The 23,920-nt window shown below is 35.3% G+C and overlaps 1 protein-coding gene and 1 long non-coding RNA gene across 2 annotated transcripts; both read right to left on the reverse strand.

Moving 5' to 3' along the window:
- Window positions 1-200: 200 nt before the first annotated feature.
- Window positions 201-12,461, reverse strand: LOC136037254 (uncharacterized). The gene is made up of 3 exons (XR_010619897.1): window positions 12,363-12,461; window positions 8,550-8,900; window positions 201-949 (listed from the first exon to the last, which is right to left on the reverse strand). It is a non-coding gene; the product is annotated as an uncharacterized LOC136037254 (long non-coding RNA).
- Window positions 12,462-15,687: 3,226 nt separating this feature from the next.
- On the reverse strand, window positions 15,688-23,918 carry LOC136037255 (uncharacterized). The gene is made up of 3 exons (XM_065719886.1): window positions 23,800-23,918; window positions 19,248-19,654; window positions 15,688-15,991 (listed from the first exon to the last, which is right to left on the reverse strand). Exons 1-3 carry the CDS (start codon window positions 23,845-23,847, stop codon window positions 15,763-15,765), a joined length of 684 nt encoding a protein of 227 aa, XP_065575958.1. The 5' UTR covers window positions 23,848-23,918; the 3' UTR covers window positions 15,688-15,762.
- Between the last annotated feature and the right edge of the window lie 2 nt (window positions 23,919-23,920).

Consider the following 23,920-nt stretch of genomic DNA (forward strand, 5'->3'; position numbering starts at 1 on the left):
ACGAATGAAAAATGAACAGGTCTGTCCCGCAGTCTGAGAAAAAATCTTAATTGTTTTTCTTAAATAAAGATTCTTTTTGAATCTTTGTTTTCTTGTGCTGTGTTAAGGGCGCTCCCATTTTTTTGTGCCGTTGCACCACCTCTAAGACAGTATCAAGCAAAAAAAAAGAAGAATAATCCTTTTTTTTTGGCTGGTTTAATAATTTTACTGGTACGACAAAAGTACAAAATGTGTATCAAAATAATACATTTAATACATTGAGGTTTGTAAAAACTAACTTTACAAGTCTGTGGCACCCAACTAAAAATGATCCTGACTACAAGACCAAAAAACAAAATGACCTGTTCTTCAGTCTGAGGAAAAATCTTAATTGTTTTTCCTCAAAAGATTCTTTTCAGAATTACTGTATCCTTGTGCTATGTTGGGGACCCTCCCATTAATTTGTGCCTCTAAGACAGAATCAATGTAAAAGGAATATCTTAGAGCCGCTAGGTAACTTAATGTATTTGAAGAAGCAACCACTTGTATTTGGCCGGCTTAACAGTTTTACTGTTTCGGCCAAAGTAGAAACTGTCGGTATGGTAATACGTTGAGGTCAATGAGGATGAGAAGAATAAGCTCTTTTCGATGTTAACTTTTATAAACTTAATTGACAGCTTTATTCACCAAATGCGTTAATAAATAAGACAATATTTTCTAAATATACGACTAACAAGGATGTAAACCGAAGCCAGCTGGGGGAACACAGGCAACTGCGATTGTTGAAAATACGGTTGACGTTGCGTAGAACACTGTACTAGTTAGTGTCGATCTTACAGTTGATTCGATTGTTAAATGAAGGAATTTTCTGCCACTGTCTGGACTACTCAGTCCACCCTCGGGGGATGAGGAACTCCCCATAGATGACTCTATATCAGAAGTAAACTCTTGCTCCTCCTCTTCCTTCATCCTGCGAAGCTAATTCTTTAGTATTTCATTTATTTCCTTTTACATCTTTAAAAAGACACAGTAAGTTTGCAGTCTTAGTTTTTTAAGACCATTTTAAGACTACATTACTTTTACATATGAATCTGTAACTCATATACCAAATCAATTAGCTTTATATAAAAAAAAGAAAAAAAAAGATTGAAATATTAAGCATAATTATGGTAGAAAAAAGGAAAAGAAGATACAATGTAAAAAAAGGGAAAAAACGTTTGGTAAAAGTACAGAACAGCAACTTTTCTCTAATATGGAAAGCAGTAGTGCTACGGGAATAAAAGTTGCTTATATAGATTTATGGCCCAAATTACGGCTCTGTAAGATATTTTCAAGTTCCTAATTCAACCCCTACCCTTAAGGTTTGAAAGAAATATGTCAAGGAAAATCTTAACTCTGTTTTAACCTTGGGTAAAAAGCTTAGAGTCTGCTTTTCTACAGTGTAGTTCTAGGTAAAGCGATTTTGAGGCTTTGGGCAGCATTTGAAGCCTTTCTTTGGAAACTATTGCTTATTTTCAAAGAAAATTTCTAGCCTTAGAAGCAAGATTGGAAGTATACGCTTGAAAACACTTTCTCGGACCCTATTTTTGGCTGAAAAATGTTTTCTGAAATATTTTCATCGTGCATAAACCTTTTCTAAGTTCTAAGGAAGTCAGCGTTCGTGAACACGGAGCTTCAAAGTACCTTCTTGGTTCCAGTTTTTATTTTGTGCTTACGTAATCACCAGCTACCTGATATCCTACCTAAAGACAAGGGGGATTTTATCATAAAAGGTTGGTCTGAAGTCTGAAATACTACTCAACATACGGAAAATGGAAAAACCACTCTGGTAACTTTTTCACAGCCGTCGTGTCCATAAATTTGTTCAAAGAAGAAAGAGAACTGGTCAAAGTAAAAAATTTCATAGATGAATAACTTATTTAACAAGTTGGTAAATTTATCTAAAAATCATGTGGTTCAGAGCCAAGCGCTATCTATATATGATCTGAATAGTTGGTGTATAATTGTGTTGCGAGAGCAACACTGGTTTTGTCCCGTTTTTTTTTTCCTATGCCGCCGATCTCAGCTTATTCCTGGAAACTGGTAAGGGTCTAACCTGTGCGGTTTTTACGGAAAGTGTGGACCTCAGGCTGGATTGATGAATACGACATTACATTCTGGAAAGCTCTGCAGAACTCCTGCCTGAGGCCAAAAAGGATGGTTTTTGCTTGTCCACGAGCCAGAGCCTATGGTGTGCGAAGTGAAGTGGAGTTATATAGCCTATGTCAGAAAAGGGTATCTGAAGTTGTGCAGCCAAGCTTTCGTTTCATCAAACCATGTTTCTGCTTTCGAGTGGAAAGCTCCGTTCTAGCAGGCAAGCAGGCAGGCACCACTTTCAAATTGAAGATGGACTAAAATCTGTAAGTATTAAATATATGCGGCAGTTACCCGGCCCCACAGCCAATATATCTTCTTTGAGTGATAAATAGAAAATTTACAGAAACAAAAATGTGGCATTTTCCCATGGGTCCGAAAGTGCTGCCATCTATTATTTCTACCCATTTCTGCTGAATTCAGTGATTTCAGCTGAGTTTATCATTCGGTTTTTCGGACTTGGGATTGCGGTAGGGAAATGGTATCAGATGTGCCTAATAAACTTTAAAAGTTCTCTTATTGCTAAAGATATTGGAGTTTATCCTTTGCTCCTTTCTAAGTGGTGACGTTAGAAAGTTGGGCTACGGCTAAAAAAATCAACTTTTGAACTAAGACAGATAGAATTTTTTTTGACGGCAATCGATAGCTCTTTATGAGCTGATCAAAGTATATGACATACATTTTTTGGTACAAAAATTCCTTCATAAGTTGTATCAGTTTGAAAGTTTCAAGGGGTTGACAACTTCATTAGTAAGGTACATACTGAAACAAAATCTAGGCCGATATAAATTGTGAGGCATATAGAGGACTTGTAAGTAACAGTCGGCTGTTAGGTAATAATCACCTTTTGGTTCCAGTGGTAAGACATGTAGGGGACTTGTAAGTAATAATCTGCTGTTAGGCTACAGTCAACTTCAGCGATGAGGGGTTTGCAACTATGCTAGTTGGTGTACCTATTTATTTGTTTCAGGTGAACTTGATGTCTATCACGGAGGAGGGACTTAAAGTAAGAATCGGTTCATTTTGGCCGAGAAACGGCTGTTAGCTCATAATCATCTTTGGCAATGAGGGGTTTGCCCCTTTTGCTAGTTGGTGTACCTATTATTTGTTTCCGGTGTATTTGATGGTTAAACCAATTTGGTTCCAGTGGTAAGACATGTAGGAGACTTGTAAGTAATAATCAGCTGTTGGGCTACAGTCATCTTCAGTAATGAGGGGTTTGCAACTTTTGCTAGTTGGTGTACCCATTTATTTGTTTCCGGTGAACTTCATGTCTATCACGGGAGAGGGACTTGTAAGAATTTGTTCACTTTGGGCTAGAAATTTGTGCAAATTGGTGCACATTGTATTCGATCTTTTTAAATCTGACCGAATTAAGTGTTTACACAACGGGTACAAACGATAACGTAAAACAATGAGGTAGTTTTGTAATAATTAGTGTCACCTATGGTCTTTTAATCCTGAAAAGTTACGGATAGCTTTATAATACCAACTAGATTATATAAGATATTGTTCCAAGTTTTCTTCCGTCACGATGTCTACGATTGAAAAGGATAAACTTCAACTGGCTGCAAAATCAATTTAGTCCCTTCTTTCGATATTATTTTGTAGTTGTTGTTTTTTCAACGCTAAGGAATAGCTTTTGGTCATGTGATAACTGATTACGTTCTTATTTGAACATACCGTTTTAAAAACTTCGATAGGCTGACAACTTCATCGTTTAACCGATAGTGAAGAAACAAGCACAAACGGGAATGTAAAACAATGAGATAGTTTCGTAATAATTAATAGAATGTCATCTATGGTATTTTGATCCTGAAAAATTAGGAATAGCTTTATAATACAATCTAGATTATATAAAATATTGTTCCGAGTTTTCATCCTTCAGGATGTCTACGATTGAAAAGGATAAAGTTCAACTGGCTGCAAAGTCAATTTAGTCCCTTCATTCGATACTATTTTGGTGTTGTTTTTTCAACGCTTAGGAATAGCCTTTGATAATGTGATTACTGATCGATAGCGAAGAAACAAAACCAAAGTGTTGCTCTCACAACACTTTAGTCGGCGAAGCCGGATAAAGGTTGCCGCAACACTTCATGTTGCCCGGGCAACGTAGGTCTAGTTATCTTTATGAAACGAATCACCCTCACTTAGAAAAATTGGTACTAGTGCTCGTTCTGTCGGTCGAAGAATTCAATTAAAATATATGATGCCTTTCAAATAGAAGTGTGCAGTTCATATTGGCAATAAACAGCTTGTCTTCCGAAATAGAAGACTTAAAGAATGATAGTTTACAAAGAAACAGATAAGTAACCGAACTAAAACGGTCGCTCGAAGAGCAAAAGTAGAAAACTGGTCGATCGAGCTTCCAATCCTACTTATTGATGTGAAAGAGATAAGCTCAAACTTCATCATACATGGCTTACGTACTGGTCTTAATCCGAATCAATCGCTTGAAACTCACGTGAAAAATCTGCTTAAGACCATTCTGATGATTGCGTCCTATGTTAATTAACAAACTTTAATCAAAAATTACTGCGGTTATCACGAATAACTGCCCTAATCAAAGTCAGTCACGCAAACTGGCAGTTAATCCAGTGCTAATTAGGCTTGAGGATAAAGATTAAGCTTATCTAACTATGCAAAACTCCCAAGCTTAAGGGCCTTCCTCCTGCATTAAATGCTTTTCGCAAGGATTCCTCACTAAGGCAAAAAGAGATGAAGAAGCCTGCATTTAGTTCAAAATTTTTAATCAATTAGAGGATTATGAATATTTCCTTTTCGTATGCCTGTTCACGAAGTAATTGTCAGTCATGGTGACTATTTCCCTGAGGTTTTTTCTTGCTTTGTTTGTTTTGTAATCAATAGGCCTAGTGGTTATACGTTGTTTTATTTCTTTGTTCCACTATTCCTCATTGTCCTTGTATAAGATCCTCATGTTTTCTAGTTCCGTTTCTTCGTTTATTCCTTTTTCTTTCAAATAATGGTTTCTGTTCCTGAAAGTTACTCTATAGATGATATTATTTCTAAGGTTTGGATATTATTTGTGTCTGCTTTGACTGCCCGTATGGTTGGTAAATCAACTTTTGTCAATAAATATACCCATGATCAATACCATGGATAATAGACTGTAATATGATAGTCAGTTCAATTCCAAGAAATAAGTATCTTTTTCCCAGTCAAATTTTGAGTAAAGGTGGTTTTAGAACGGCATTTTGGATGATCGAGGGTTACTTGATATTTTATCAAATATCCCTGTTTATTTCTTGTCATGATCAGATAAAAAAAAGTTTTTTTAACTGAAAGTAAGGAGCGACATTAAAACTTAAAACGAACAGAAATTACTCCGTATATGAAATGGACTTTCCTCCTCAACGCCCCGCTCTTTACGCTAAAGTTTGACTCTTTCTCTTAACTCTACTTTTTAAACAGTAAAAAATAGGAGCTTAGCAAACATCGGAGCTTGAAAACATTAAAGCATCTACATTAGGGTTCTCTGATACGCTGAATCTGATGGTGTAATTTTCGTTAAGATTGTATGCCCTTTAGAAGGTGTTTACCCCTATTTTCTAAAATAAGGCAAATTTTCTCCGGCTCGCAACTTTTGATGGGTAAGACTAAACTTGATGAAACTTATACATTTAAAATCAGCATTAAAATGTGATTCTTTTGATGTAACTATTGATATCAAAATTCTATTTTTTTTAAGAGTTTTGGTTACTATTCAGCCGGGTCGCTCCTTACTACAGTTCGTTACCACGAACTGTTTGATCCTGTTGCGGACCATTTTTTAGTGATTCTACAAAAAAATTATCAATAAACAGCACTATAATTTTCCCATAAGGATCAGATTAATAAAAAACAGGGAGGGGTTGGATTTTCCATTAAATCAACAATGCCGCGGTATCTGTTATATGAACTCGATCATCTATATATTGAATTGGTGTTTGAGTTTTTGGCGGCTAATATAGAACTAAAGGGGACGAAGTAGTAGTAATAATAGTAGTAGTAGCAGTAGTAGTAGTATCCTCCACAGTTTTGCGTAGTTTTTTCGCACAGAACAAGTATCATTGTAACTGTGGCTTAAAAGGAAAGTAAAACAAAATGCTAATAAAAGAGCTGTTTCACTTCATTGTCAAACAGTTCGTGGTAACGAACTGTAGTAAGGAGCGACCCGGTCAATAGTAACCAAAACTCTAAAAAATTGAATTTTGATATCAATAGCTACATCAAAAGAATCGCATTTTAATGCTGCTGATTTTAAATATATAAGTTTCATCAAGTTTAGTCTTAGCCATCAAAAGTTACGAGCCTGAGAAAATTTGCCTTATTTAGGAAAATAGGAGAAAACACCCCCTAAAAGTCGTAGGATCTTAACGAAAATGACACCATCAGATTCAGCGTATCAGAGAACCCCACTGTAGAAGTTTCAAGCTCCTATCTACAAAAATGTGGAATATTGTACTTTTTGCCAGAAGACAAATCACGGGTGCGTGTTTGTTTTTTTTTTTTTTGTTTTTTGTTTTTCCCAGGGGTCATCGTATCGACCAAGTGGTCCTAGAATATCACAAGAGGGCTCATTCTAACGGAAATGAAAAGTTCTAGTGCCCTGTTTAAGTGACCAAAAAAATTGGAGGGCATCTAGGCCCCCTCCCACGCTCATTTTTTTCCCAAAGTCAACGGATCAAAATTTTTAGATAGCCATTTTGTTCAGCATAGTCGAAAACCATCATAACTATGTCTTTGGGGATGACTTACTCACCAACAATCCCTGGGGGAGGGGCTGCAAGTTACAAACTTTGACCAGTGTTTACATATAGTAATGGTTATTGGGAAGTGTACAGACGTTTTCAGGGGGATTTTATTTTGTTTGGGGGTGGGGCTGAGGAGAGGGGGCTATGTTGGAGGATCTTTTCTTGGAGGAATCTGTCATGGAGGAAGAAAAATTCAATGACAAGGGTGCAGGATTCTCTAGCATTACTATAAGGAAACAATGAAAAATAAACATGAAAACGTTTTTTTCAAATGAAAGGAAGAAGTAGCATTGAAACTTAAAACGAACAGAGATTATTACGCATATGAGGGGTTCTAAAAATACTTTAGCATAAATAGCGAGGTATTTAGGAGGAGATAATACCTTGCTCTTTATGCTAAAGTATTTTTAGTAATTTCAACTATTTATTCTACGGCCTTTCTGATTCAGGGGTCATTCTTAAAAAATTGGGACAAAACTTACGATTTAGTGTAAAGAGTGAGGTATTAACGAGGGTACAAACCCTCTCGTATACATAATAAAAATATAAGGTTATGACAGTTTGTTACGTAAGTTAATTCTTAAGTTACGTGTATTTTTTACTAATAAAAACGTTCATTAAAAATTAAAAGTTCTAGTTGCCTTTTTAAGTAACCGAAAAATTGGAGGGCAACTAGGCCTCCTTCTCCACCCCTTATTTCTCAAAATCGTCTGATCAAAACTAAGAGAAAGCCATTTAGCCAAAAAAAAGAATTAATATACAAATTTCATTTCAATAATTTATGTGCGGAGAGCCAAAACCAAACATGCATTAATTCAAAAACGTTCAGAAATTAAATAAAAAAAACTAATTTTTTTAGCTGAAAGTAAGGAGCGACATTAAAACTTAAAACGAACAGAAATTACTCCGTATATGAACTCCACAATCCCTCGCTCTTTACGCTAAAGTTTGACTCTTTGCCACAATTCTACTTTTTAAAAAAATTAAAAGCTTTAGTGTAAAGAGCGAGGGATTGCGGAGGGGACAACTCATTTCATATACGGAGTAATTTCTGTTCGTTTTAAGTTTTAATGTCGCTCCTTACTTTCAGCTAAAAAAATTAGTTTTTTTTATTTAATCTCTTAAAGCACTCCTTTGAAGGAACTTCCTTTTTGAATTCATATGCAGTTTTTAAATCAACTCCAGCTTCAATCGAGTTTAAAGATTCTCAAGATACAAGAAAATGTAAATTTTTCTATTTCTTTTAAAATTCTACTTAAATTTTTTTATTTTCTTTTAAACGCTCATAGCGCAGTTGTTTGGCTTCAATAAATTGTAACATTTATAACAATAGTTCTATAAATTTTAAAAAGTTTGCTACGCTTTTTTACATTAATTTTGAGCACCAAACTGAATTTTAAACATAATTTTTTTTGCGAAAGTAAGGTGTGTGGAAACTTATGATTATATTTAAAATTTTAGTATTGAAAAAAAAATGAAGTGTGCATGTGTATTTGTTTTGGACATAAACTTTTTCTTTTACCGTTAGGAATAAAATCAACTAATGAAGCAAAAATCAAAAAAACAAAATTCTGCCGAAATATTTTTGAAACATTGATATTAGATATAGACAATAAAACCTGTAAAGTTTTTTTTCAGAGGCTTTGAGCACAAGGATCGATTAATTTTTAGCTCAACACTTACTTTTTGTTAGCTGTTACTGATGGAACGACCTCTTGTTTTACCAAAGGAATGTTTAATTTAATTGGACTTTCCATCGCCCATCTTCTTCTTCTGCATGGCGTAGTTGCAGCTAAGTTAATAGTGCCTACGGTAACAGTACTTGCTAACGGAGTTCCTGTTGTTCCAAAGTAATGCAATGTGCTGTAACAAAAGTCTACAGAAACTGTATTGATGGTGGTTGTATATAAGTAATAGCTGGTGAAGGTGCTTGTAGTTTTCCCTATGTACAAAAATCGCTCTTCATTTGCATTTTTGCCAGCGTGCACCCCGTAAGTAACACACAAAAAGACAAGTACTAGTAGGGGCTTATTCCTAAAAATAGATAAAATTAAGAATTAGTTGGTGAAAGACATTTAAAAAGAATGGAAAATCAAATAGGCTTTTTACCTATATTCCGAAGTATTTTGTGGAATATTCTATAGGCTGGTACTTAGTTAAAAATTTCTCCTTTTTTTCTGTTTTTGAGATTAGGATTTTGCAATCTATTCGGGCTCAAATTAAGGCTACTAGGGTTTTCTGGCCTGAAAAAAAAAACGATCTAGATAGTTCACGAGTTTGATAAAATTCATCAAGTGCCCTGGTTCTGGAAATAGAATTCATGTGTATAACGTCATATTTATGAGCACACTTTAACATTTCCGCCCCAGCAATGGTCGTATCATCTATGACGCAAGCAAAATTAAAAAAGAAACATAGCTAATTATAAAATACCATGGGTAATGAGTCTATTTACAAAATAGGTTTTGAGCAGCTTCATATTTCTTAGGGAAAACAGCGTTAATTAAAAATAGCTCACAATTAACGAACTGCCAGGTAGAGGGGATTGAAGTAGTATCTCTCTGAAGTAGTGATAAACTAAAATAAATAACAAAAAATAAGCGGTTAGAATACTGGCGACAACAACAACTGCAAAAGTCAAAAACAAAAGTGAAGAGCAAAGACATATGTGGTTAATCGATAAGCAGCAGTGAAAAGTACAACAGGTCAAAAACAAAAGATTACAACCAGTCAAAATAATTGAAGACAGAGAAATATACGATTGAAAGATAAGCGGCAACAAGAATCAAAACGAGTCAAAAAAGAAAGTTAAAGGCAAAAAATATGCGGTTACAAGGCATGTCGATAACCAAACATGTGGTGCGAATGCGAGAACGAATTAAAAATGAAAATGAAGAGCAAAGAAATATTTGATTAGAAGATTTGCAACAGCAAGTAAAACAAATAGGCGGTTGGGATATAAGCGGCAGTGAGAGTTACAAGCGACAGCGATAATCAGAACGTGTTAAAAATGAAAGTAAAGAACAAAGAATTACGCGTTTAGTCGACTTGTGAAAGAAAGTGTCAGAAAGTGTAAAAAATGAAAGCGAAGAACAAAACATTTTGCTGCTGAAAGTAGTTGCTGCAGAAAATAGAAGTGAAGAAGAAACAAATGTTACGTTAGAAGAAAAAACGGCATCGCAATCTTTGACGCTAACAAACTGTGATTCCACCCATTGTCTCTACTAATAAGGCTACCTATACAAGAGAAGCTATCCACTTGATCCATCTTCTGGTCATCCCTTCAGTCATCCCTTGTCTTAGTGACTTAGTCTTTTTCACATCAATTTTCAAAACTATTCCTTCCACCCTGAATCCTCAAAAATTCATTCATTTAGCTAAAATCTTTATCTTGGATTATTATATAATTAAATTAAATTAACAAAATTATTAAAATTTATTATTAAAATTATCCTTTAGAAAAAAATTTATGTTTTAAATTTAAAATTTAAGATTTTATCCTTTAGAAAAATTAATAAAATTTATAAGATTATTAAATTAAAAGTCTAGCAGAGTTTTCCTTCCCCATATAGTTCCATGCTCTCTCGTAGTCTTTGTTATGCTCCTTGGGACAAAGTTCATCCAAACGACCCATATAAATGGGGATAAAATGCAACTCGGCTTAATTCCTGTCACAGTACGAAACAAGCTGCTATCCTCATTCTCTAACTTAACCGCAGCAATTATATTCTCTTATATCGCACTAATCACTTCCATGCGCTTATATGCTGTACCATACAAAGCTGAATCAAACATACTCTAAGGCTATCCATACTATGCATACTATGCATACTATACATACTTTACCTTCACTAAAGCTCTTCTATCGGCTAAATCAAACGTTTACCATAATCATAATCTGTAGAGATGAGGACTAAAGGGGTCTGATTACTCAGACACTGATTACTCAGACATATTTATTAGTCTAAGGGTGAAAATTCTGTCGATAGGTTATCTCTTCTTCCTGAGACATTAATGTCGATCTCTTTTTATTAATATTCATCATCTCTAAGTTTAAAAAGTTTCATCATATTAAGTAATTTGCTTACTAAGGAAGAAAATCGATACCTTAATAACTACCAGATTCACTCATATCCTCTTTCATATAAAGAGGTTTAGTTTAAGCTTTCCAGAAATTGCTTGGCACTTCCCCTTTTCCCCTTTTTCAAACTAAAAAGAAATTACTTACCACACTATCAGCATAAGAAGGAATGTTATTTTTAATCTTTTTTAATACTGTCACTACTTCTTCCCCAGAAAATAAATCCTCCTTCGCTTCGAAATATGAAAAACTTCTGCATTCTTTTTTTATATCTTCTCATATAACTTTATCACTGCTTAGCACGTTTTCAAGATTTCCGGCCCGTCTCTCTTAACTTTGTCCGTATTACTTAAAGGTAATTTTTTTATAAAACGAGAAGCCTAGTGGTATTATTTTGAAGAAAGTTCCTGGGGAATACTTCCTCCAACACCTGTTTTTATGCTTCCCCCCTAGATCTCGAAAACACAGCCTGCTATTGGAATTTTCATAGAAAAATTATTTCTATCATTATTTCTGGAAAAATCGTAAAAAATAGCAAAGCTACCTTCCACTATACTTTAAAAAAATACTATTGGGGGGAGGGCTTTGACTCCCTCAAACTTTTTTTTAAAGATAGTTAATACATTGCCGAAAACTTTTATCATCTATACCTTGCTGGAAACATTTTTATGAAAAGGTCTCAGTTTTTCTAGTAATATTTAAGGAGACTTCAGAAACAAACGTATAAAATCTAGAATTAAAAAGTAGAATTTTAAATCAGATTGGATTTTTCATTTGAACAGAGTAAATTTGTTCTTTTAAAAGGATAATCAAAGCTTTCAGTTATTACAAAAAAGTAATTGCATAACAACTATGGCCATATTTCAAATATGAGAGTGTTGTGCTTTTTGAGTACTTTTTCAGATTGATTGGAAACAAAAGTGGACACGGTTTTGATTTTTCGCCTCTTCCTCTCTGAGCGAGAGAAACAAGTTCGATCGCAGTATTTTTTTGGAAGGCCGAGGAGTTATTTTATTAGGTGACGGATAATAAACCCGAATTTATATTATGAATGAAAATGTCCAGATACAGAGAATTCTGGGAAAATTTGGAATTATGGGAGAGACGGATGAGCTCCGTTCCCTCCCCCTACGCACGTTCCTGCGAGGAAACATTCAACGATGCGCACAATGTAGATGCTTCATAAATAGGTGATGCAATTCAAACCTATATCAAATCAGGGATTTATGGGTCAGAGGTGGGTTGTAACTCATAGAGAAAATATATTGTTCTTGAATTATTTCAAGAACATTATTTGCCATGGGAAATTTTTCGAATTTGGAAAATTTTATATTTCCCGAAAGGCCACTGCATCGGCGCCCCAGTTAAAAGTCAAGCCCATCACCATCATGAAATTGTAAACTAGCTTTACTTACATTTTATGCAACAAGTCCTCTAACACTATAAATTCAAAAAAGCAAAAAATTATGGAATTCACAAAGTTGTAAGCCCAACAACTATTCAGAGTCTATTTCGAAATTTAAAGGTTAGTTAACCCAAATTTGATTTCGCTCATCGCGAAAGTGTGTAATTATGAAGTTAAAACTTGTTCTGCTGAAGTATTACTATAATAAAGCATTACTTTTAATTGTACTTTGGTTTAAAGTTTCTTTTACATTTTTGCTGTGGTTTTGACTTGATAATAAGGCAAGCCATTTTTACCCCTTTGTAACTAGTTACCAGTTTCGTTTCTAGTTTTGTTGGTGGTTTTGACTTTAGCTTTCCTCTAGATACAGTGAAGTTAAAAAAAAGAATTCACCTGAAAGTAAGGATTAACATTAAAATTCAAAAAAGAAACTTACCCCTATATTAGGGGAGATTCCCCCTCCTCAACCCTTCACTGGTTACCTAAAGTTCTTTATTGCTTTAAAAAAGCTTCTCATTCCAGGTCATCGGCCTTTTTGTTTCAACAGTCATACTTATAGAATTGGGACAAAAAGTGAAATTCTAGTGTAAAGCGCGAGGCATTGAGATTGCCCTCATCATATTCGGAATGATTTCTGTTCGTTTTCAATTTTAGTACTGCTCCTTACATTCAGTTAAAAGCTTGTTTTTTTTTTATATTTACCGACTTTCAAACCATACCAAGGCTTAACCAAATATGATATTACCTATCGAACCAAGACATCTCAATTATTGACTGGTAAATTGTATATATTAACAATTGTAGATTGGTATTATCCCGAGTTTCTTGTTTTTCCGTGACAGAAATTAAAAACTTAAATTTTGAACTGAAAATGTAAAAACATTGCATAAGCTCTGTTGAATAATTACTACCACTACTGCTATCGCTACGATTAACAACTCACGGCAGCACCAAGTCACCTGAGCCCAACCAGCTACGCACACTCCTCCTCCATCCCAATCTATTTAAAGCCTCCCTCTTAACACCCTCCCAGGTAGTTCCCATGTCCTTTAAATCTTTCTTTATGACAGCCTCCCACCCCAGCCACGGACGACCTGCCTTCCGCTTAGCCCTAGACGGTTCGCCAGATAATCTTTGACAGTTTATCATCCTTCATCCACAGGACGTGACCTAGCCATCTCAATCTTTCTTTCGCTATAGCCTTAGAATATGGGATTAAACTACACTTTTCATACATCCTACTGTTTGAAATACGGTCAGTCAGCCGGGTACCCAGAACAATCCGTAGGCAATTTCTCTGGAAAACATCTGCCAAACCATCATCTGCTTTTCGGAGTGTCAATTTTTAAAAGAGTGGTTGGCGCGCTGGCGTGGGAATTCTGTGTACAAGCGGCATGGGTTCGATCCCTGCTGTGACCAGTTATTTAGTTTGGGATGGGGGTCAGTGGCGTGATTATGTAAGCTCAGCCAGAATTGACCCAGCTCTAAATGGGTACCTGGAGAAATCTGGGGAAGGTAAGCAGGAAGGGTGTGTGAAAGCACAGGATGGTTGGCCCCCCCCCCATTGCACTTCCTGGCTGCAGGGCCATGAAACGGAGATCAGCACCGCCGGTTTGGACCTTAAGGGTCTAGTGCCGTCTTACTTACTTAATTCTTAAAAGCCATACTTGGCAACTGTCATCACTGTAGGTTCCGATATTCTAATCTTGGTTTGCACACTTATCTTCCTATTCTTCCAAACTTTTTTATCTGTGAAAAAACACCCTGAGCCTTGACCATTCTACTTTTAACATCTTCACTGCTCCCATCGTCTTTACTGATAACACTACTAAGGTAAGTGAAGCTCCCCACCTGACCTGTCATTTTATTGCCCAACATCGCCTTCTCATCTTCACTTACTGCTAAACTTAGTGACCCTGTCTCATTAACATTTATTTTCGAACTTATTCTAGCACCGTGAACTCGCAAAACCCCTGAAAGCTCATTCATTTTGCTCACACTTTCATCTAGGATGCTTAAATAGTCAGCGTAATCTAAGTCCTTGAAAGTTTTTCCTATCCATTTGATTCCGTGATCCCCCATTGCCTTTCCTGTCCTTCTTAAGACAAAATGCATCAAAATGATCCATATAAAGGGCGATAAAACACACCCCTGCTGAACTCCTGATTTAATACGAAATCAGCTGCTGAACTCATTTCCTACTTTAACCATAGCAATGTTATTCTCGTACATAACACTAATCACTTAATATATTTGTCTGGCATACCATACCACGATAAAACCTTTTCTAAAGCTCTTCTATCAACAGAATCGAACGCTTGCTCATAATCTATAAAACTGAGAACCAAAGGTGTTTGATTACTCAAGCACTTGTAAATTATCACCCTAAAAGTGAAAATTTGGTCGACACATCCTTATTAATCTGAAATTTTTGCTAAAAAATGTTTTGTGGACAGATAGAGGTATCATTATCATAAAGATGAAAATTCTGTGTGACTTTTCATATTGTAAACGGATTGAGCTATCTCGACCTCTACAATACGGTTCTCTGGTTTTTAAATACATTGTATACGTGCAATTTAACACATGTAAAAATTGTATATTCACATGAAAAGGGAAATGTTACCATTTCAGATCGTTTAAATCAAAGCTGCTGGCAGCAAATGCCAGCCCCTTGCCCCCTCCCCCCATAAAGGTTTTCTGGTGAGATTATGATACTCTATATTTATAAAACACAGAAACAGATTGTCACAAAAACAGTGATATTATTACCCTCATAGCTCCACTACTATAAGCAAAGACCAAAAGCTTTCCTACTTTTGGCCACAAAATGAAATCGTAGTTTGGAGTCACAAAATAGAAGAAAGGGCCACTTTTCCTATGCACAATTTTTTAGGTCAGTTTAAAAGTGCGATAGAACTTTGAATTTCCTTTCAAATAGGACCCCTCCATATATGCTAGGACCACTTACTTGATGTAACCATCCCTGAAAAAAACAAATAAATTAACCACGAGTCCATGATCTTTTTTCTATCAAAAATTGATAAAAGCTTGAAACCACTATTACTTATTTCTCTTATATGCTGAATTTAAAGTTGTGTTTAATGTTGCGTTAGCGTTGGTATATTTGTGTTGCATTGATAAGCCACAGTCCATAAGCCGAAATGTGTATGGAAGCCAAAACGTGCAAAATTTTAGTCATTCGTAGAAATTAAAATGAAGTGAAATAAAAGCTGAAAACAAGAATGATTGGCCAAAGATTTGTATTTCTGCAAAGAAAAAGAACTAAAACGTTTGAAACTACCTATTTGTACTTTCTAAATAGACAAGAAGAATCAATCTTAAACTAATGCTTTATTCAAATATACTTAAGATTAATTATATTACTTTTTTTTTAAATAAATTGATGCTTAACATGGATGAATTCCAAGGCTAGCAGGGGGAACACAAGCAACAGAAATTTTAGAAGTAATATGGGCAGTTGTCGAATACGATGTTGAAACCAATGTTGTTTCAACCGTGTCCACAAATGTCAAGTTTGCTAATTTTCTGGCCCTTTTCTTTGCCTGTTTTTCAATATCCTCCAGATCTGCCAAAGATGACTGAATTTCTCCTTTTTCTCCTTTAGCAAAATCGGGCCTGGTAACAAAAGAAAACTGAAGTTATTAGAAACTAAAAATATATGATAAAGCAGAATATTGAAAGCTGAAAAATACAGATACCCAAAATAATGATAAAAAGTTTTAGAACCAACCAGATGCCATTGATCTTATTTACTGGTTGCTCTGAGATCCTTGAAGTTGAAGTTGCAGATAGTGTGCTCCAGATATCATTGCTATACTCTTAGGTATACTTATTCATAGTAGTAGTAGTAGAACAATTTTATTAGAAATAAACATTTCTTAATCAATAGCACAACATAAGCGAAGCTTGCGAGGCTGTTCTAAATGCAAAGAAAATAAAGAGACAATATGGAGGATAAGAAAATATGGAGAATGAGACCATATACCAAAATCAACAAAAAAAAGCATAAACAATACACTACCTTGCGTGACCCCAAGACAAAAAAAAAAAACATACATAACAAACAAATATAAACAAACATAAGAGACAATAGTTATTGATTTTAAGTGTGAGTAAAAAAATATTATCGTGGTCTGATGCTTCTCTTGCTGCACATCTCCCACATTTGTACTACCCTCTGTGAAAGCTGAAGTTGAGAAAAGTGATAAAGGCGGTAATTTGATCTTCATCTTTGCCCATATTTTTATTTTGTCTATAGGTTTTTGCCACTTTATTATGTATTAATGTAAAGATCTATGTTATATTAGATGTTGTTTTTTCTTTTCTCTTGCATTTGTAAAAATGCTGCATTAATTAAACCCCCTACAAGCTTAGCTTTTGGGGCTGAAATTTCCACCGCATCTATCTTCTTTTTCATTTCGCTTCACTTTTTCTGTTTTTATTGTATATTGTTGCATTAGAGTTAGATTTTATAGTAATAATAAATGAGTTGATAAATAAAAATGATTGTTTGAATATATTGGCTTAACAACGGTAGAAAAATAAATTGAAAATAAAAAAATACAGTGGGGTTGAACTTCAGGACTAGGGTCGAGAAAGATTCAACTCTGTAGTTAAGCCCAACTATGAGCTCTGAAGTCCAATGAAGTTGACTGCGGTGTCTGATTCCAACTCCGTAGCTCCGGAGCTGGCAATGCGGTTAGTTGTTAGAAGTCGCCATTTACTTGCCAATAAAATGTGTGTGCGGTATATTTTACATAAAAAACATTAAACTTATTAGAATCGGGAAACTAAAAAATAGTATGCAAATAGATATGAGAATGGGAGGATATGCGAATTGTAGGCAGACAGCATAACAGTATAATACATTGGCAAACCTCTTTTGAAGAAAAATGATAAAAGTTAGTGACGTAATTATAGAGGTATTAGCTCGATTTCGGAAACAATAAATTACTCAGTATCATGATGCATGTTAGGCTAAGAGATGATTTCGAGAGGGATTCAATAGAAGAACAGGTTTTTTTTAGGAAGAGGGCAGTACGCGTCATTCAAAATTTCCCTGTTAGACTGATACTTCAGACGTTTCGCAGTCAATAGGCCCCTTTAGTCATCAGTCTTACCGACTATGAATAGGCGTATGAGTGAGCTAATAAAAAAGCTTTAGGAATGGTTCAATCCTTGTATTTTATATCAGATAATTACATTAAAGTGACTAATACGCGAACAATCTTGCAGCGGTTAAGGTAGAAGATATGTAGCTGGTTTAGTGTTGAATGCAGAGTTATGCGGGGTTTTGGCCCTTTATTTTGACTATTTTTATGGATATTTTCCTAAGAAACAATTCAAAGGTCTAAGCAATTCAAAGAAAACACAGAACCAAATGGATAGACCGATTGACCGATAGCATTGGTCTCCAAGATAAAAGTTTCAACAATATAAGGAAAGTTCTGAAGGTTTTAAGAGTTCACAGCCCAAGAATAGGTTTAAAATTAGTGTTACGAAGACTAAATCACTTAAACTAAGAATAAATGAAGACAAAGAGATAACATTAGTAACCAAAAGATTGATCAAATGGACAGTTTTAATTACCTGAGCCATATTATTAGTGATAATGTTGGGTGCAGAGAAGATTAAAAAAGTACAATAGCCAAGCCCATAGTGTTTTTTTCACATTAAAAGAAAGTTTAGAAGGATAATGAGATGGTTCTGCATACCAAGATTAGAAAAATTGAAGCTACGATATCGAAATTGGTCAAGTATGGCTCCGAAACTCGGGTGTCTCATCAAGTTGACAAAACGTTAAATTTCTTCCAGAGAAGTTGTTTAAAAATAGTTTTTACGTAACCGTTTGACTGACAGTATGTCAAATAGCAAGTAGTAAGGAAAATTTGGTTTGATGCTATAATAAAATAAATATCGAGATGACTAGAGCGCATTTTACGGATGAGGAATGACGTATTTCCAAATGTTTTTTTTTTACCATTGACAGGCCAAAATGAAAGGCAGATTATCACTAAACAGAATAGGAATGAGTCACAAACAATGATTCAAAGGATATCAGAACTTCATGGGAAGGTGCAAAGAGTAAAACTTCGCACAAAACACGAGTGGAGGAAAAGCGCGTGCGCCTTTGTCGGGCTCATACGAACTGGGGCTTCAGTGATCTGTTAACAGTTATAGCAGTATCATGGATAGTGTTCTATTTTCTGCTTAAATGTAAATAATGGCCCTTGCAGAATTTATTTATTGCTTCCACATGTCTTTCTTTTAGTTTATCGAACGATGCAACTCTGACATAAAAAACTCGAGTCTTAGTCGGAAATTTTTCCGCAAAGGAATAAAACAAAATTTGCAACGAGAAAAAGAGAGGTTTTACAAGTCCCTTGGATTTCTTAGTAAACGGATTTTCCTCTATACTTTCTGTTTGCTCCTATTATATAGACTCCTGAACATAGGCTTGGCTTTTACAATTTTTCTATCTCTACACTTTCTCTTTGCTCGTATTCCTATTGACGGCGTACTTTTATAAAATTTCATAGCGTTTAAGTGCTGAATATAAAGCATTAAAGTACTAATGATTATTACTGAAGAACTGGCGCGTCTATTTCTATCTTTTCTAAACTGTAAAGACCTAGTATAGTTGATTTATCCCTTTTACCTCAAATTTGATATTTTTCTAGATAGGACTTATCCATGATAAGAAGATCGGGAAGCTAGCAGATTTTATTAATTTTAATAGTATGTTTAAGAGACTTTTGCGGATATAGATCAATATATGCTATTTTTATTTTGATTGTTTTGTCTGCAATTGTTGTTAAATAAATTTACCCTCTATCAGATTGACCTGGTTAGGTCAAGCAAACGCACTTACAATTCATTGCTGGAAACGCCTTGCCATTTCGCTTCCGCAGTGGGTAAAATTTCGATTTTCTTTACAGCGGTCGGTTCAATTTCAATTTTCTTCATTGCTTCTAACCCTGCCAAGTCAATTGGATTCTCAATGAGCCATCTTCTTTTCCTACAGTTCCCATTGGCTCTGAATGTTAGAGATGTTGCTGATGTCAATGTGGAAAACGTTGCATAGGTTCCGATTGTGCTGTAGCAATATCTTATACCAACTGTGTTGATAATGGAAGTTCTGATACTGTAGCTAGTCACTGTGCGTGTATGACCAAAAATCAGAATTCTTTCTTGTGGCTCAATTTTTTCTTCTTCTGCTAGAGAAAGACGGACCAAGCAGAGACAAAACAAAATATGTAATCGCCCTCCAGTCATTTCCTGAAAAAAGTTGGTTTATGTTCTTTTTAAACTGCACGGCAAAAGTTATTTTAAAAATGGAGCATATGCGTCTTGCCATTTTCTTCTAACGAAATGTAGCCAGAATCGCCAGTTTTACGAATTGGACAAGTCTGGAATTCTTACAACCTTCACATGAAATTTGATTTTTTGCTATAAACAAACATAGCTTTTCTTACTATTTCTGTAAGTTCCCAATATGTCTAATGTTACATTGCTTAGTGATAAATTATAAGCGTGGTTATTTATAGATAAACTAATTTCGGCTAAAGTATATATATATATATATATATATATATATATATATATATATATATATATATATATATATATATATATATATATATATATATATATATATATATATATAGATACAATAGGCAAGATCAGTCTCAGATTTAATAAGTAGATTTGTTCCAGAGGCGTTATTTAGTACTCCCAGGCCCCCCCGCGTGCGGAAGTCGTTACGCCCCATTGTAGTTGTGTCCCTGTGTCCCACCTGTGAATTTAGATATATACATATATCTATATATACAAAAATAAGTTGTCTGTGTGTGTGTGGGTCTGTCGGGTGACGTCATGTTTGTGTGTTGACTGCCGTCATGTTTGTCGACTGACGTCATTTTAAGGATTGAGCTGTATGCGTCATGAAGTTGTTTGCCAACTGACGTCATGTTTGTCAACTGATGAAATTACATACCGGGACACCGGGACACAAATGACGACCGGGACACAGGGAATATAAATGACGACCGGGAACCTCAAAGAGAAATTACAGACTGGGACACCCGGACACAAATCACGACCGGGACACAGGGAATATAAATGACGACCGGGACACAGGGACACAACTACAACGGGGACGCCGGGGGCACAGGCAGGATATATAAATGACGACCGGGACACACAAAGAGAAATTAAAAACCGGGACACCGGGACACAAATGACGACCGGGACACAGGGAATATAAATGACGACCGGGACACAGGGACACATCATTAGAATAATGAGGTATAGGTATAGATCTGAATACGGATTGTTTTTCCCATGGACAATTATATGTTGCATGTTCAAGAGTCAGTAAACCTGACAATCTATTTGTATGCATAGACAATGGGACAGCGAAGAATGTTGTATATTCGCATGTTTTACGTAGTTGAAAACATATATATATATATATATATATATATATATATATATATATATATATATATATATACATATATATATATATATATATATATATATATATATATATATATATATATATATATATATATATATATATATATATATATATATATATATCTCTATTCACAGGTGGGACACAGGGACACAACTACAATGGCGCGTAACTAATATGGCGCGTCACGACTTACGCGCGCGGGGGGGCTTGGGGGTTTGCAAAGCGCCCCTTCAACTAGGTGTTGGCACCCCAACAGCTAGCATAGATACAACGTATATATATATATATATATATATATATATATATATATATATATATATATATATATATATATATATATATATATATATATATATATATATATATATATATATATATATATGAATATAAATAGATTGTCAGGTTTACCGACTCTTGAACATGGAACATATAATTGTCCATGGGAAAAACAATCCGCATTTAGATCTATACTGCCCTTGAGCTTTGTTGATGGTGATTGTTAATCGAACATTCCCTGTGTCCTGGCCTTATTTATATATCCCCCCTGTGCCCCCCGGCGTCCTCGTTGTAGTTGTGTCCCTGTGTCCCGGTCATCACTTATATTCCCTCTGTCCCGGACGTCATTTGTGTCCCGGTGTCCCAGTCTGTAATTTATCTTTGAGTGTCCCGGTCATCATTTATATTCCCTGTGTCCCGTTGTCCCGGTCGTCATTTATATTCCCTGTGTCCCGGTCGTCATTAGTGTCCCGGTGTCCCGGTCTTTAGCGTCATCTTATAATGACGTCATATACAAAGTCTTATATACTTATAATGACGTCATATGCAAACCCACAAAGAAACAAACATGCATACATACAACTTATTTATATATATATAGACATAGTTTCTTTTTTATTTTTTTTTTTAGCTTTTTTTCTTTTTAGTTTTCTACCTTTTTGTTTTTTCCTTTTTTTAAAGTTTTTTTCTTTTTAGGTTTTTTCTTTTTTCAGCTTTTTTTTGCGCCATATTAGTTACGCGCCATTGTAGTTGTGTCCCTGTGTCCCACCTGTGAATATAGATAGATATATATATGTTTTAACTACGTGAAACTTGCGAATATACAACATTCTTCGCTGTCCCATTGTCTGTGCATATAAACAGATTGTCAGATTTACCGACTCTTGAACACGCAACATATAATTGTCCATGGGAAAAACAATCCGTGTTCAAATTCATACCTAATTATTCTACTGATTGCCCTTGAGCTTTGTTGATGATGATTGCTAATCAAACATTCCCTGTGTCCTGGTCGTCATTTATATATCAGAGGCACTATTTGGGGGGGGGGGGTCAGGGTGGGCAAATGCCCACCCCAGATTTCTCATAGGGCCCGAACTTCCACCATAAAGGGCCTTTTGCCGGCCATAATAATCCATTATGTCCAACATAATCCTTTCTGTCCAATTTATTTGAAATAATCTGTCCAATTTATTTGAATCAACCTCGTTGATTATGATCTTTGATGTTACAATTAATCTTTAAGGTCAGTGTGGCTGAAATCCACAATGGATTACAGTACATTTCCATGCAACACACGGGTGCAGAAAATTAGTTTTTACTTAGAATATTCGATCGATGTGCTGCCAAAACTCGCATTTTTTCTTACGTGAAATTTGGGGGGGGGGGGGGACCAAAATGGAGTTGAGGACCAAGATTTGGTCCAAATGGTGCCTCTGTTATATATCTTCCCTGTGCCCCCCGCGTCCTGGAGGGGGCCTTCAATCCTTGGTGACCTAATTTTCATCTTTCTCCTACATATCAAATGTGAAATCTGGCACAACCAATGTGCCACATAAGGGTTTTAGGCGACACCATTGGTGGATTGAGGGGGACTAGGTGGGTGTTCGGGGGTTGGGCTGGAACCCTAGGATTTTCTCTGGCGCCTTCTTTCCCTGTTTATTTTTCTTTTTTCACTCTTGTTTTAGAACAAATTTGTCAATTTGGGCAATTATTGGCACCTTTGTCACATTGCCCCCTCAAGACATTGCTCATTGGCGCCCTTGTCACATTGAGCCCTCACCAGGATTTCGCTCTAGATCCGTCCATGGGTGACGCAACCTTGAGTAGGAAAAAAAGGCACATAGCTTACCTTTAAACATAATAGAACTCAATTTAGAAAAATCGTTAAAAAGCTCCATGTATGCAGCTTCGTAGAAGTAGTCCTTGTCCTAGAGCAAGCCTTGTGAAATTTTACCTATCAAGTGTAATTGTAAAATTATAAAATTAGGCCTAGGCAACTTTTTTTTTTAATTGAAATTCAAAAGTATAAATTCAGCTACAACATATAAAAACTTTAATTCCAGAACACCTCTCTAACTTAAAAGTAAAAAGACCAAAATATAAAAGGTAAATTTCAGTTTAAATTTTTATTAGTATCATCTTTGAATAATTATACAAAAATTCATTTTTGGAACGAATGGAACTATAGGAAGGGAGAGATAAAACAACCAAAACCGTTGAATTCCATAAGTAACGTTTAAATGACGGATGTTTAGATTTAGGACAATTGGTAAACGGCTGGGAAGACCACCCTCTCCCTCCTTGTTTACGTGCCTGTTCATCACCTAAGTCTCCCAAGGAAAAAATGACGTCACATTAGTAGAACTTCATTGAATTTCAGAAACCTTGCTATGAGTCCAACGAAAGAAATGAAGGAAATACAATATTAATATCTATCCCTCATTCCAAAAACGAAGAAACATATTATAATTTGCTTATTGATAGTTTTAACGAATCCAAGACTGAAAACAGATAGAGAACTCCTCACAATCCTAGCTTAAAATCACCAGTTTTACATTAAAAGTATTAACGCTATAAAAACAGGCAAATAGAACAATTTTCTAAATTCTACAATAGCACCTTCCATCCCTCCCCGAAAAAGAAGCCAAACTTTTTAACTTACTTTTGACGGTCTTAACGAATCCAAAGCTGAAAACGTATTGATATTCATTACGACCGTAGCCTAAAATCAGCAGCTTTATAATAGCAATATTAGAGCAAAACTAGTTTTTTGATCTGAGTTT

The sequence above is a fragment of the Artemia franciscana genome, chromosome 16 (assembly GCF_032884065.1).
Source record: "Artemia franciscana chromosome 16, ASM3288406v1, whole genome shotgun sequence".
In the NCBI taxonomy this organism is placed as follows: Eukaryota; Metazoa; Arthropoda; class Branchiopoda; order Anostraca; family Artemiidae; genus Artemia; species Artemia franciscana.